This window comes from Nylanderia fulva, unplaced genomic scaffold (genome assembly GCF_048542155.1).
Source record: "Nylanderia fulva isolate GAGA-0341 unplaced genomic scaffold, ASM4854215v1 Scaffold2, whole genome shotgun sequence".
NCBI classification, from domain to species: domain Eukaryota; kingdom Metazoa; phylum Arthropoda; class Insecta; order Hymenoptera; family Formicidae; genus Nylanderia; species Nylanderia fulva.
This window is the reverse complement of record NW_028190263.1, coordinates 2,934,948-2,951,311: the sequence shown is the minus strand read 5'-3', so window position 1 is coordinate 2,951,311 and position 16,364 is coordinate 2,934,948. Positions and strand designations below refer to the sequence as shown.

At 37.1% G+C, this 16,364-nt stretch overlaps 2 protein-coding genes across 20 annotated transcripts in view; one reads left to right on the top strand and one right to left on the bottom strand.

The window, feature by feature from the left end:
• Positions 1–5,657, bottom strand: part of para (sodium voltage-gated channel paralytic) — a 49,344-nt gene extending 43,687 nt beyond the window's left edge. For 10 of the 18 annotated variants that reach the window (XM_085481921.1, XM_085481920.1, XM_085481928.1 and 7 more), the window contains exons 1-3: positions 5,592–5,657; positions 4,394–4,571; positions 1,753–1,785 (exon numbers count right to left, since the gene is read on the bottom strand). In XM_085481921.1, coding sequence (XP_085338047.1) covers positions 1,753–1,785; positions 4,394–4,540 — 180 coding nt within the window. In that variant the 5' untranslated portion in view covers positions 4,541–4,571; positions 5,592–5,657. The remainder of the gene's footprint in view (positions 1–1,752; positions 1,786–4,393; positions 4,572–5,591) is intronic. The other 8 variants (XM_029321530.2, XM_029321538.2, XM_029321537.2 and 5 more) reach the window with 1 other exon arrangement.
• The window catches only part of LOC114945365 (uncharacterized), a 99,007-nt gene that overhangs the window by 53,442 nt on the left and 29,201 nt on the right, over positions 1–16,364 (top strand). The gene's annotated exons all lie outside the window — the stretch shown is intronic.

Below are 16,364 nucleotides of genomic sequence, written 5' to 3'. Positions count from 1 at the left end.
CAGTTCATATTCAAAAAGAAGAAAAAAAAAGAGAAAGAAAAGGAAAGAAGTCAGCGCAAGCGTTATACATGTATGTCATGTACAATCTATGTAAGCGTTTACCAGGCGACTACGCGACCTCCGCTCGAAATATTTATGTCGTATCGCTCTGTGCGTTACACCCTGCGGTGTTTCTCGATGTCATATCATACGTTTTAAAATTGTGTCAAAAGTGACACATTTATGCCCGTTTCTTCGAACGCGCATATAGTTCAAATAGCTTTTCGAGTCATTATCAGATTTGATACACCTTCCAAATCCCTTGAATTATTGCATAGTCAAGTTTGGGATTAACTGTAATAGTTTCGACGAGATGTTATCGTCGATTTGTTATTGTTGAGCAAGCTATCGAAATTCTATTTGATGCACATTACTCATTTGTTAAATATCTCTATTTATGGTAGTACAAAATCAAGCTCTCACCAGCTGTAAAACGCTTTTCAGAGCATAGAGATGCACAGAGTCAACAAATATATTTCGAGAGAACGTCGCGCATTAAAGCGCAAGCACAGTTGTTCGCTTCTGATTGTAAGACGTCAAGACACTTGCCAAGGAACGTGTAATGTGTATTTGCAAACAAACAAGGGGCAATATATAAAAGCACGCTGCTTTGTATCGCGTGTGCGTGTACGTGTGTATCTGTATGTGTGTGTTTTGTGTGCATTATTGCCAGTAAGACCTCACCGCACAATATTTTCGTCCACGATGTAATACCCAGATGAAGAATTATTCGCGATAAGAGAGAGAGAGAGAGAGAGAGACTCTCGAAAAGTCCGCGACATTGAGATATCGCAGGCGAGTTTTCTCTCTCTTTCTGTCCATCTTACCGAGAATAGTTCACCGAATTAATTAATCAAAACATTTCGAATTCAATGCTTCGCGGATTAAACTTGCACATCTTTGGTATCTCGTCGATATATCGATTCGGGGTGATGACGTTCAGGAATCGATATACACCGTACCACGCAAAGAACCAGGGATTGAAAAGCCTCGCGACCATTTAAAACCGGTGGATGCTTCGGAATCGATAGTGACGTTTAAAAAAAAATATTAGACTTAAAAATCGCAAAAAAAGTTAAAATTTATACCGAGATTATTGCAAACAATTTCTCAATAAAAATATCGCTCTGGCCAGAATAATCCGTCAAACTATCATTTCACGAATGTATTCTGCTCTATTTTATAATTCAGACGGATAAAAATAGATAATAAATGTTTTTCATCAAATTCCTTAAATACGAGAATACGTTTAAATATTATAGACAAAAGTCTAATAAAAAATTGAAATAACGCAAAAGAGAGTTGATCAAAACTCGCACAATTTTTATCAGATTTTATTTTATTTTTCGGTCAAATCGCTCATTGAAGATACCAATTTTTTTGGAAAAAAAAATTGAAAAATTCATTATTCGTGCTTTGCATCCTTGTACAAAATGTGAACAAGTATATTGTATATCGTACATGAATACGTGTATTTGTGACGTCCGGCAGTGAATGACGCGTGTCTAGTCGATCGGCCAAGTGCTGTCGAGTGAAGAGAAATCGTGAGACTGTGTGCGTGTTTACGCGTGTGTCAGTGTATACGTGTATGTATAATTGTATATATATGCGATCGGCGTAGATGTGGCCTGTGTGTGTGTGTGTATGTGTTTAGTAAGGTAGAAGTCGGATGAGATAGAGAGCGGTATTACTTAGCGTGACGTAACGTCTTACTTCTTTTTTCTTTTTCTTCCGTCCATAACCTCCCTGAAATTGGAGAAATGGAGAAACAGTCGTTATATACACACAGAGATACAGAGAATACGGGGGATATGAATAAAGAAGAGAGAAAAAATATATATATATGCTAATATATGCAGTAACATAGAGAAGGGACGCGCCACGCGACGAACTCGATTCACAATAATAGTTTCGGAGTAGTACGAGCTGAATGGTATGAACAAATGATAGAAAAGAGAAAGAATGAGAGAAAGAGAGTGAAAGAGAAACAGATCTAAAGGGTAGATGGTGAGGGAAAAAAACACACAATGTTTACATCACGACATAGACGAGGAATACGTAGGATCAGGTAAGCCGGAAAGAGGGTTGTTCAAGCACATCGAGCTCGATCGAGATTGGATTAACTGTCGAGGAAAAAAAAAAAAACACGTAACTCGATTATAGAAAAGATATACTTTTTGTACCACAGAGAAGTGTAGGTTCTTGAAACTTCAATAAACGGTTTTATAAAATAAAAACACTTTACATTGTTCTTCAATGTTTCAGGTCGGAAATATATTTTTGTTTAGAAACTCGAAATTCTCATAAACGTCAATCGTGAAAAATTTGTACTTGCTTTCTTGAACAGCTGATTAATGTGACATATCACAGAATTAATAAGAGAAATGTCTCCAAATAATCAATTATGCAGCTCATCGAAAATTTGCATTCGATGATAATCCAGTCTCGATCTCGCTTTTCCCTCGTTCTCTCCTTGATCTTTCATCGCTGGAGTATAATACAAGGAAGCAATAAAAGGAGAGGATTTGCTTTTTTTGCCAAAGTAATTTTCAAACAACGCGATCAACGTGTTGAACGATGGACCAGAAGAGGAAAAAGAGAGGAAGGGATAAATAAATCCGCTCCTTTTATCGGCGTCGCTGTCATATAGCCGGAGGCAAATTGGGAGCTCTAATTATAAGGATGTAAAAAGGCTCGTTCATTGGATTGAGATACATTGATACGCTCCTCCTATGGTGGATAATCATATACCATCTTTCATCGCGCGACCCTCGCGGGGTTATTCATTTAGCGCGAACTCGGCGAGGAAAGACGGATGGAGGAGTGAGAGAGCCACGACACACGAGCAGTATTCACGCATAAATAACGTATATATGCATGTATATATATATGTGTGTATATATACATATGTACATATGTATTATACATATATGATAAACAGGCACAGATAAGTGACACTGCAAACATATATCGAGCTTCGCGCGTACGTGGTATATATCCTTCATAACTCATAACATACACAATACATTGCTCGACGACATATAATATTTATATATATACATATATATACATATATATATCTATATATATATATATATGTGTATGTATGTATATGTATGTATAAACAGATAAGGGTTGATGTAGTCGTCTCGATAAAGATAGTTACATCCTCACTACAGTGGCGATAGATCAAGCGAGCAATCAACAGTCAGGACCGAGGTAAAAGGACCATGAGTTTGTTGCAGTCGGACGAATGTATGGGGAGAAAACAGATCTCACAAACGGCGCTACAGCTAAAGGCACAGGAAGATCAATACAGCTCATACTTAAGATCAATAAACAAATCTAAGGACAATCATTTTTTTCAATGAAGAAAATTGTTTGAAATTGAAGTGCGATAATAAATCGAGGCTTTATCTTGAATTTTATTATTTGTCTCCGTTGCTTGTTCAAGTAGATTGAATCGTGCGAATCATATAGATGCGTTATTATTGTTTGTGTTTATCTTGCTTCCGAGATATACTTTCATAACTGTACTTTATCCATTTTATAGTTTTGATCTGTTTTATTTGATACCAGGCTAACTTTTTTAATCAAAACTATTTCTTTTCTAAATTTTTGAAAAAACAACCTTATAATTTTTTAGAAAGAAAATATCTAACGTTAATATCCTTCGATGTTGCCTATAATTGCTCACTGTTCGTCTCGATTATAACTTCTAAGAGTAAATATTACATGATTTTAAGTATGAGTGGCAATTAATGGGAAACTTTTAGCGTATATCATATATAAGCGCCTGTGGGCGCAATGGCTATCGGCTGATGAAGAATCAAGAAACGAATTCTTCAAAAGTTTGTAAGATAACCTGCATAATTTTCACGTTAAGCGAATGCTATTTTTCTTCGCGCTTCTAAAATTTTATAAAATTGTTATATATACATCGCTCGCTTTATACATTAACATAAAAACGTAAACGAAAAGGACGAAAACGATTACGTAGGAAAATTAATTTGATCGCACGTAAACTTGGCAGGAAAATCAGCAGCGTCAGATAAATTTTCGTTTTAATCGACAATTGATTCTTATTGAAAAAAAAAATACAATATAATAATAAATTAAAAATATATAATTCGTTTATAATTCGAACGATGTAATTTAAGAGGATCAAGAATGTGAATCATCGCACGTATAGTCGCGTAATTTATTTGGCGCTACTCAAGGAATGTCCCACACAAGTACGCACATATGATCAATTATGCGTCGATGTAATTAATGCGCGCGCGAGAAAAAGTTGAAAAAAAAAATATATATATATATATACGCATTCGTGTGTCGCACACGACCGCGTTCGTACCTCGCCTTCGGCTCTTCTCTGCTGAAGCTCCCGCTGCCTGGCCTCTTCCTCGGCGATTCGAGACTCGATCGCTGCCAAGGACTCCCGCGTGAACGGACGGAACAAACTTCTTTCTTCCTCTGTTATAGAGTCAGAATCTTCGGACATTGTCTAGGCTGCACACAGCTGAGCCACCTTCCTGCGAACGATTAGAAAATCAGCAAATATATCAAATCGCAAAAATGAAAAAAGATAATATCGAAAGATCTCTACACGTCAAAGTCGTATACTGATTCAAACACTCGTTTGGATACATATTTTGCAAATCAATGGCGAATTGATGGCGTTAAATAAAGGTATGACATACCTTGCAAATCAATAAATTGAGTTATTTAATAGAAATAAAATTATGAGAAAGAAAAAAAGAATAAAAATAAAGCTAATACCCAAACTCACTTTTGCGACGCGGTGTTTTAAATTAAAGAAAAAGCAGGGAAAAAGATGAAGAGGGTGATAATACCTTGCAAATCAATAAATTGAATTATTTAATTGAAATGGTGTTAAATGAAGATATAAAATTATGAAAACGAATGAAAAATAAAGCTAATATCCGAATTCACTTTTGCGACGCGGTGTTTTAAATGAAAGTAGAAAAGGGAAAAAGATGAAGAAGGTGATAATACCTTGCAAATCAATAAATTGAATTATTTAATTGAAATGGTGTTAAATGAAGATATAAAATTATAAAAAAGAATGAAAAATAAAGTTAATATCCAAACTCACTTTTGCAACGCGGTGTTTTAAATGAAAGAAAAAAAGGGAAAAAGATGAAGAGGGTGATAATACTTTGCAAAGCAATAAATTGAATTATTTAAAAAAATAAAAACGTAGATATTTGAGAATCGCCAGACAGAATTTAAAAAAGTAAAACTCTTCTCTCGACCGTACTGGCAAATATTATTTATTAAATCACAACATTTCGACCCTTCTTTGAGTCCTAATCAACTGATTCGTGAAAATAGAAATAAAATTATAATTTTAAGATGTCAAGAACGAATATAGCGTCGGTTTGACAACACGTCAAGGCTCTTAGACGAGTTATGAGAAACATTTTTGAATCATTTAATTAAAATGGTGTTAAATAAAGATAAAATCGCGGTGTATGAAATGAAAGAAGAAAAAGGTGATTGATGTTCACCCATTCCGAGATGATGCTCACTTTTGATCGGTGCTAACAGTTCCTGCAGTGTGGTGTGCGCGTGTCCCACGATGCGGGGTGGTAGTAGAGCTGCTGCTGCGGCTGACGAGGACGACGGGTCCGGTGCTGAGGGTGGCTCGACTTGCCGGCTACCAGCGGCCGGTTTCTGGGCGTCGTCGATTCGGAACGCGTCGTGCCGATGATGCGGTCACACGGCGCCCTTACGTACGCTCGGACGGATAAATGCGCTCCGTGCAGCACGTCGCTCGCCGAAAAGTTGGATCCGCCGTTGCTCTTGCTGTCCCTCTTCTGGTCGATCGCCGTCAAGCGAATACTGCTGCTGCTGTTGCTGCTGTTTCTGCCGTTGCTACCGCTACTTCTAACTTTGTTTCTGTTGCGGTTCAAGCTGCTCTTGATGCTGCTGCTACCTGAATCTCGTTCCAGCGAAATGGCGACGAGAAATGACGAACGCGCTGCGGCAGTGCGTGCTATGTCGGGGACCGTCCAACGCGAACCAAGATTTTTCATGTCCGACCTAAGAGAAGTCGAGCAAGAAGCGAGCTACGTTGGGAGATAAGATTCTAAGATATCATAATTCCGATATGTCTAAGCAAATGAGCGCAAACATCGGGTCGCGTCATTGGGGTTTTTGTTTTCGCGACACTCTTATTCTCGGAGATACATATGGTAAGGTGTAAGGTCATTTGTCCATTCTGTATGTGGCTTTTAATCTTAGCAGGGTGGACGGAATATTTGATAAAATATCGTAAAAATTCACGAGAGTCATTAATAGGTTGTATAACGTCAGCGAAATAAAATGGGAAACGCGAATTATATATTCCTGCAAGTGGACTACGTAAACGGGATGCATTAATGCATACTCACGTGTGAATGAAGCGACGGGTGCGATCAATCCGTTATCCGAAATAACATAGTCTAGTCTTCGAGTCGGTCGATATTTTTATCTGCAACAAGAGAACGAAGAGAAATTAAATAAATTTAAAGAGAGTTCGCTTTCTCTCATAAATTAATATAATATAAGGAATATCCCAAAATTAAAATTCCGTCAGTATAAAATATACACGACACATCGCGAAACGGATGCTGCGCTATGGCTTACATCATATATGTATAACGCTCTATATCAATATTTGACATTCATATGTTTGCGAGATAAGATCTTTCTCAGAAAGGCTCTGGTTCAGCCGTGAGACAACAAAAATTTCTATTCGCGACGGAATTTACAACTCCGATATGTCTTGGAACGACAGGAGGATGAGACGACTTATATGTTTTGCGCTTCGACGCAATTTACGTACCGCGCGTTGCGGAAATCAACTTGTTCGAAGCGAAGCGCAAAGAGAGACGCTGCGGAGAGAGAGAGAGAGAGAGAGAAAGACTTTGGCAGGGAATTTCCGCGCGAATATATCGCGCGCCGCTATCTGTGCACGAGCGAAGCCGCGGAAAGGTGTCGGTGGTCTTTGACCGAGTTTCGCGCGGTCGATCATCATCCCGCCGAAACTCGGTCACACGCGCTCGTGCCTCGGCGACGGCGGCGACGCCGCGCGCACGGCCCGGCGAATACGCAACGCAGGAGAAAAGTAAGAGTGAAGGGCTCCAGTGGAACAAGCGCGTGCAGGGTCGGCCGCTCCGTGCTCAATACGGAACTTTTCCCCGCCCGCTCATATTTACACTTGGAATCGCGCTACACGCTTCCCTCCTTTCTTCAAAACAGACCGAAAAATTATCCGATGCCATTCATGATTTTATCAACAATTTCTGAATTTATGGAATTAAGCTTGTGCAAAAATTATAATAAGATTCATTTTCTCCCGCTTAATCGCTAAAGAATCAATCTAATCTAAATTAGAAATATATTAAATTATTAAAATCATCATGTTTGCATAAATTGCAAACTCTTTTTTGATGAAATATATTAAAAAAAATTGAGATTCCTTAAAGATTTCAAGATTCCTAAAAGAATTGGAAGTTTATTATAGATTGGAGTATTTATAGTATAAATCTCATCTCTCTTCTTTCTTTTAACGATTATTTTATCAAGAAAGAAAATTCAGAAGCCTTCGTAAAATAATGCTTAATTGCTCGATATTATAATTATTTACAATAAGTTGATTTCTATTGTTATTTTCTATTTATCACGTACAATCATTTTATTACAACTCTTGATATATGAATGGTAAATGAATCGTATAAACATGTATAACACAACTTAATTATTGAAAGCAAATCAATTAAATCATTTAAATCTACAATACTTTATTCATATGCTTTGTTTCTTACGTGAAATAAAAAGCACGTGTTCTATCAAATTATATTTTCGTAAAATTAATCGAGAAGATTTAATGTCAGAATTTTACAGCTCGCAAACTAGATAGTGTTGTTACAACTTAATTGCTAATCCAATTATATCCTCGTACTAATTGCGACTGTGGCCATGGGCAAAAAAGAAATTTCTTCTGCCTCGTTACATTAATCGTACATTCGTCTATCCTCAGCTGACGATAGCACGTCTCTGTATAGAATGACTCGCAAAAGTAGAACAAACCTATATCTTGTTTCTAACTGAGGCAAAAAGAAGAGGCTGAAGTAAAAGAGAGTCGGATAGCAACGTGACTTTTATTATTCAATATTCTCGCAAACTAATTTCCCATTTCAATATAGATACGCAGCAGCATCGGACAATTACGCTATCTTTAATACCTATATCACGTTTTATTCGGAGTTTATAGGTTTTCTTTCTTTTTTCTTTTTTTTTTTGTTTACAAAGATAACAAGAGCTGCAAGCGAGAGATACAAGAGAAATCGATGGATTACAACTACGCGACGAGACGATCGCGTGTTTCGAAGCATTTAATGCGTATTTCTTTTTTACTACGCGGCGAGATTGCAAATAATGCAAATTTTGTATAGTGGAGATATATGCATGTGATTTTGCTTGCTCAAATAATTTTTTAATTCTTCAAGAGAACATAATAATAACAGATCGAATTATGAAAAATTATGAAATATTTTAAAAGACAAGAAATTATAATCGAACTTTCTAAATTGTTCTCTAGCTAAAGATAATTAATTATTTTCACTCTCTTCTGTTCTTTTTTTCAATTGTATAATTAAAATCTACAAATAAATAATATTGTATAAAAAAAAAAAAAAAAGAGAGAGATATATACCTATATATATATTCCACTGTACATCTCCGTTTGCATCAAAATTTGATGTGATTTTATACCGAAAAGCGCGTATCCATTTGTTCGAGAGGAGATCGTTAAAGTAATTATTTTTTTCGAATCGACTTGACTTATGGCCTTTCGGTCACATGTGCGCGGGTTGCGAGATAACGCCGTAGAGAAGCCCTGTAATTAATCATTAAGAGAAGAGTTATACAGAAACCGCGAAATAATTAGCCGATTTCTCCTATTACGTATTGAATGCGCGCCTGATCGTGGGTTGTATTTCACGGATATAGAATTGCAATAAAAAGCGGCACTCTGCCAGCGTGCGAAGCAAGAAGAAACGAGGTCAACTATATCTGCGACAAATCGGCCTTCATCGAGAAATTATATGCGGTAACGGAAACGACTGGCTACACAGGGTTTAACGAGTAATTTTTCTGAAAGAAATTACTCTTTTCCGATCCTGTGTGTGTTTATCTCTCTCTCTCTCTCTTTTTCTCTTATATTTCTCTCCAACCATCAGTATTTGCTAACCGGAATGTAAATGCATTCTCCGTTTCGTTTTATATTTATAAGCTTTGGATTTATTCGAGATAACGCTTTTTTTACTTCCTTTTCATTTTTTATTCGAATAAAGTAAGAAATGTGCATACGCGTAATAAGAGAATTGGAAAGCTGTTAAATATGATTAGTATTGCGTTTTTGAAATAAATATATAAAGACATAAAGAAAAAAGGAAGAGAATAAAAAGTTAAAGAACATAGAAAATGTAAATGATATATAAATGCCAAAGCTAACAGAATATAAAATATAAAACCAGAGAGGAGATGTAGAATATTAATAAAAGATAAAGGATATCAAAAGACATAAAGCGAGAGAATAACATTTTCATGCTAATTAGGGATATGTGTCTGCCGTATAATATTTTATTTTTCTATAATATTTATATTTCTCGCAAGTCCGAGATTATGCAAAATAATGGAGAATTCACTCGCGCAAATTACGATACAATCCCAATATATCGAGAGATGCAGTTCGGCAGCTGAGGATTTACGCCGGCTTACTCGATTAACGATCGCAAATGAATTAATGCCGTACGGAAGCCGAACCGAGTGCACTATGCCGAGGCTTGCACTTTTCCGTGCGTCGTCGGGTTCGACCATTTGGATTGCGGATCAATAAATAGCCACGGTGCATACATATCCGCGCGACGTCGCTCGTGCAAAACGATGCGCGATCCATATCAATCTCGACGTGCACGCGGAAATGAGACACGGTTCGTCGCAGGCGTCAGTTATCAGCAAATCAATCGACTTCGCCTTCCCCCATTTACGTAATATCAATCTTGATTTTCAAAGATTGTTCAATAAATATTATTATTACTCTACCGCAGAGAATGCGGCAGGTGAAAATTTTCGCTATATATATATATATATATATATAAGAAAATATTTGTAAATTGTATTTTCAAACTACAAAAATATCCAAGCTATTCCACATTCGCAGAATATATATTCGATTAAATTTAAAAGTATTATGCGAAGCAATAAATGCATATGTAACGCAGTATTATTAAAGGGAAAATATATGTTTACGTAAATCAGACATATATATGTCGGGATTGCAATGATCCGATCGAATTATTGACACGCAATATTTTTCAGCGACTGTGGACCTCATTCGGAGAGCTCTTGTATCGATTGCGGTAACTTGCCCGCTGCGGATGCACTGAATGAACGCGACTCGAATAAGCAGCGCGGCAGCAGAGTGCATCCGCACCGGGCGGATTGATGCACTTGACTATAGAATGCTCTGCAGTAAAGGGGCGAACATTTTGCGAGCATTTACCTTAAATTCGAATACCTCGGCGAGAAAAAGAGAGGGAATGGGGTATATTTGACCTATAACTTTCTTTCCCTTGTATGCATCTCGATGCGCTCCTATGCAGCATTTTAAGGGAAGCTGCGCGTACGTCGAATTCATTGATGTGTATAAAACAAATTTATTAATACATAACGACTATTTGTACAAACACGAAATATTGTAATAATGTAGTATCAAATTATTCGCGGCATACTTGAAGCGAAAATCTTCGACGTTCAACATCGTTATGCTTTCAATTGGTCTTAAGCTATATCGAGAGAGACGCCATCGTCTTGCGCCAAGAATATAATACATAAATAGCTATTCTCCATGAAAGAGTTGTTTGTCTCCTGATACACAATTACGCTTCATAACTGCTTTCCTCGAGAAGAACCGAAACTCTCTCCAAGTTATTACATCGAGAATAGATCATTAATAACAAGTTCAAATTTTGAATCGCGATGTTTGCATTTGGCATCCAATATCTACAATTCGAGGAAGTTTCAAACTTTGGGAAATCGTCAGGCTTCGCGGAATAATTCCATCAGAAGTATAGATATTTTTCAATTTTTTATAGCTCACATATGCCCACGGCTTCCTTTATTGGTTCCTTGGCCGCCTCTTTCCTTCTGAAAAGTATCTATTCCTAAATATGTATGAGACATATATATATATATATATATATATATATATATATACACGAAGAAAGGATGAGATTTTGATTAGGAGAACCGCCATCCTTCGCTAAGGAACTCCACCAAATTTATCGCGCCGACGATCGATCCGATCGGACCCGTCCTCTTTTGGGAAGCAAGCGAGTTCGCTGAATGGGCGAACGTGAATCGTTAGCCTGGTGGTGCATACGCGTAATCCCATCGCCATGTTCATGGACCCTACCCGGTGGCGCCACCGGAAACTACCCCCGTGAAGGAAAACCCTTCCAGTTGCTGGCTGGCTGGTGGGGCGACGCCAACGCCGACGTCGCGTGACGTCACAAACCAGGCCGGGTACGTTGCGGAAAAACGTTGTCATGACGACGACCGCTGACGCTACCGTCGTCGCCGTCGTCGTCGTCGTACCGAGGCTTCGCCAATGCCAGGGAGAGACGATCGGGAAAGGAAAAAAAAAACACCGAGCGGAAATAAAAAAAATGTAAAGGACGCAACACGGGACATTGTTGCGTGCGGCACGCAATCGTCGAAAATCTCGCAATCTCAACACGGATAGGCTCTATATCGTAGAACCCCTAGAGAAGGATCCTCTATGGATCGAATGATGTTCGAGAAATTAGGCAAGTCGACTTGCCCAAATTAATTGACGCGATATCTTTGAGCAGTATCTCGTTGCTATGCGTCGACAAACTCAACATTTCGCTGAAGTTATTGAAGACATTTGCATGTTCTTCGTGTCCAATCTTAATTTGAAACATCACTGTTTTAATTATCTGATCTTTAGACTTGCGGACAACTCGGAATTTTACTGTAATAGTTGATTAATTAATAAAAATTATTGTTGTGATTAAGATGTTACTTAATTAACATATATGCGCTAATCAAGTTGTTTTATCTAGAGAATTTTAAATTCGACAAATTTAATTTATTAGATTTTCTAATCGGACAGCTTAGTTTTCCCGTATTTCTCCGCAACTCAATGTTTTCTATAGCTATATATGTGAAAGAAATATCGCTAGAAGATACCCAAGAAATTTATGGTCAACGGTAAATCGGATCAGAGGAGAGGGATCATTATTTTCAAAATTTATATCCACTATGTTTTAAAATTGTTTAAGCGATATACTACACACACACAATTGTCTACTATATTTTAAAATTAAAATTGAAATATCAATATATGATAAAAGACGCATAATAATGATTTCACTTAAATATGCGTACGTATAAATTTGTATAAATATCTTTGTCTTTGCAGCGACGCAAATTTTCACGGTTTTCACATTTACTTAATTTTGCTGAAACGGTTCTTATGGCTTTCGTCAGAATGAAGATTCGAAAGAAGGCGGATCATTCTCTTAAAACAATCAACGATTCACTTACGTAAATGTAAAACTTCCAAGACTTGCACTACCGCAAATTGAGCTTCAAGTATGGCGAAAGTAATCGCGCGCGAAGTGCCCTGAATGAGAAATAAGTTATCGTGCTACTTTTACTTTTCCTTAATGAAAGATCCAAAGATATTGGCGAGAAAATTATTTACGAGTGTGCGTTAATAAATTAATCTTCTTAAAAGATTCGATGCACGCGCACGCGTGGACAAATAGCCTTTGTGAATTTCTCGTGTAATTTTGTAAAATAATATGCCTGTGCTCTCGCGCGCGAAATTTCGATATTTTCATTCGCTATTTTATTAATTGGAAAGATGGCTGGCGAAATTAATCGGAACGAGAGAACTGCAACGGAAAATTATTTGACGTAGCGACGTACTTGACGTGGCGACAGTGATAATGTTGACTGGGTGCGCCAATGATATTTAGACTGTCTAAACGACTGGTCTGACTCACACAATTTCGATGGAATTGCTTGATTCAACAAGCGGAGAAAATCAATATATGGGGAAAAACCAAAAATAGATGCGATCCAAAAATGTGTTCATCGGATGAATAATGTGCTGTGGCAAACTAACTCAAATAATCCATAAATAATAAACCAATGTAACTGTAATACTTCAATATTAATAGCCTTTTAGGTGTCAGAAATAATTCAATTAGTTTTAAATAAATATTTAATTGATCAATAGTACACGGATCAAAATACATAAATTTGATAAAGAAATCTAATCGCGAAATAAATATTCGTAAATAGATTCTAACATTTTTTATACAGCTTGAATAATTACCCTTTCTTGCAGAATATAATAACGACAAATGAATGCTTATATATTTTCTAGGAATATATTGTATATTTTATGTCGATCTCGCGGGAAACACATATTTACGTTCAGGCGTATGTCAAGCAATTACGGTCGCCGAGTAGTAACAGCTATTTATAGTCGGACAAACAGACGAAAGCTCGCGCGGTATCAAATTTTCATCGATGTAACTCGGCATAATTGCGTCAGAGCAATTTGATTAATTCGTATCTTTTTTCAGACTCGATATAAATAATTTTAGTAAAAATAAGGTAATGGAATAAAAAAAATACGAATGCAGCAGAGAAATGACAATTTCATATATAGTATAGGGGAGAGTATATTTCCGCTATACATCACGCGGACACGTGAGACATAAAAACGCGTGCAGCGCGTAATAATCCATATAACGGGGAATATATATATGTATATATCTCGGGGAAACACGAAATGCAGCAAAACTTCCACTACGTACGTGACAGCGGTAAAAACGATCATCCGCTGTGGATAACATTGTTGCGCTCGCGCGACATTCTGCACTGGCGCGACCCACAAAAGACGAAGTATACCGCCGCGAGGCGAAGTATAGCGCGCGGAACAGGGCCATGCGTTCGTGCGAGGGCAATCGATCGATTGCCCGCTTGCCTGCCCGCTTGACTTTCTTCACGGGTTTTCAGCCCAGTATTGCGCTTCCAAGAATCTACCCCTTCTATCGCGAGAGAGAGAGAGAGAGAGAAATTCCCGCGCGCGCAGAATTCATATTCGTCGTATACTCGAGATATATCGCCGTAATTGCTTTCGAGGAGGGAAATATTGCGAAAGATATAGATGTATAAGAATTGTTGAGCTAGAAAAAATCCCCCGGGAGAAAATATATCGTTGTTATAAATTTGAAAAGGCTAATAGCCTCGTGAGATAAATAGTGAATTAATAAGGGAGTGAAAGGATGAACTCTTTGAATTTTAATTGAATAGAAAATTCGCGATTTTTTGTGGAGAAACTTGTTTAAAGATTACTTAATCTTTCGTAGTATAACATTAATATTATTCGCGCAAGATTCCTTACCTATTATTATTCTGCATTCAATATTAAATACAAAGAGTAATTGTTTCTCATGAGAAATATTACGCTGAAGAAATTATAATAAAAATGTGAACCACGGTTGCAGATAAATTGTTATCATAAATAACGATCTAATTGATGCTCATTAATGGTAATTAATGTTGCATCACAAACCAATTCTCAATTGAACTGAGAAATGCCTTGATAATGACACTTTAAATTAGCAGATAATAAAGAATTTCATGGTTCAACGAGCAACCCGCATAATACTATATATTTTAATTTACCTGTAACCTATTTTTCTCTCTCCTTTTTTTCTCTTTTTCTCTCTATACCTTTCTCTCTGAGTAATTAAAGTCGATTACTTCGTATACACAAAAAGAAATTGAACTTTTTATACGCGTAAAAAGTATATTAAAGGATATTAATCTATTATAATGTAGAGATTATTTACAATTCACTACTTGATTCTTTGAATTAGAAAACTTCCTCGTAAGCTATCTTTCCTTCACGAAAGTAAAAAGTATCAAAATTTTTAATTTAAATCTCTATTTTATGGATACATAAAAGGGATGAAAAGATGTTATAATTATATCAAATATATATAAATATTGAATTAATAGAATAATAATGTCTGCAGCGAACAGGAACAAGCCATGTTCTTCTAAAACATTCATTGAATCGGGCATAGAGGTGAGAATACATCTTGACATCTTGACACGCATTGTATATACTCTATAAATAGTTCGCTACTAATAGGATACGAAGACACGATAACACTCGCCTCGGGTCGGTTAAAACGAAACGATCCTGAGGGACAGAGGATTATTGACGTCCACGAAATTCGAAGGAACTTTACTCGCGGGTGCACTTGTACTCGAGTCAGAGTACACTTGTACTCGAGGATGAAGGGAAGCGTAGCGCACCTGTTGCGTTCGTTCGCCCCGCAAAACCCACCCTTCCTCTTCTCGCTATTTCACCCTTTTTTCTGCGCGCGCGCACTTTCAAAGTATACCTTATCTGCCATCGTCCATTAAAAATTAGGTGCCTTTTAATCCTAAAAGGAAAGAGTCAATTCATCATCCGAGTTCCCTTTTCCCATTCTTGTTCTAACAAAAAATCATTTTTTCTAAATCAAATTTGAATATCTGGCTTTTGTCAAGTTACACAAAGAATTTTTTTTGTTCGTTAACAAGAAAAAATGCTGATAAGTCTCATCGAGTTTTCTACTTATTTTCTCAAGTTTTCATATACAATTGTATGCACACAGAGGCAGAAAGAAAGAGAAAATATTATATTTAAACAACTACTAACAAATATAAATAAAAAAATATATAATGTTACTTTTAACATGCGCAACAATATATGAAAAATCAATTATTCCATTTTCCTCCAAACTAAATAAAAACAAAAAATGTCATCAGCTGATGAAGCATCGGCGAAAATAGTTTGATATAAACGCACAAAACTTTTTTACGTGCAACCTCCTCCAATCAAATTACTCTCCAGTCTATATTCGACGCAATGTTCAAAGAAAAGGGACCGCATTTACTTCCCTCGTTACTCCCCTTTTCTCGAAGCGTGCCGCTTAACGCGGAACTAACTTCTTATTTTAGCACGGATCGGCGATCGCGCGAAAGCATATGACGCGACCCTTGACATTACGCCCTATCGATCGTTTATTTATGCCGAGGGATGATTTATCAAACTTGTAAGAGATTTCACGAGGAATCGCCTGCGAGTGTCCTGCGCGAGCGCGAGTGGTCGACAGGACGAATTATTCTCCCGCGGTGCGATTCAGATTCCGCGA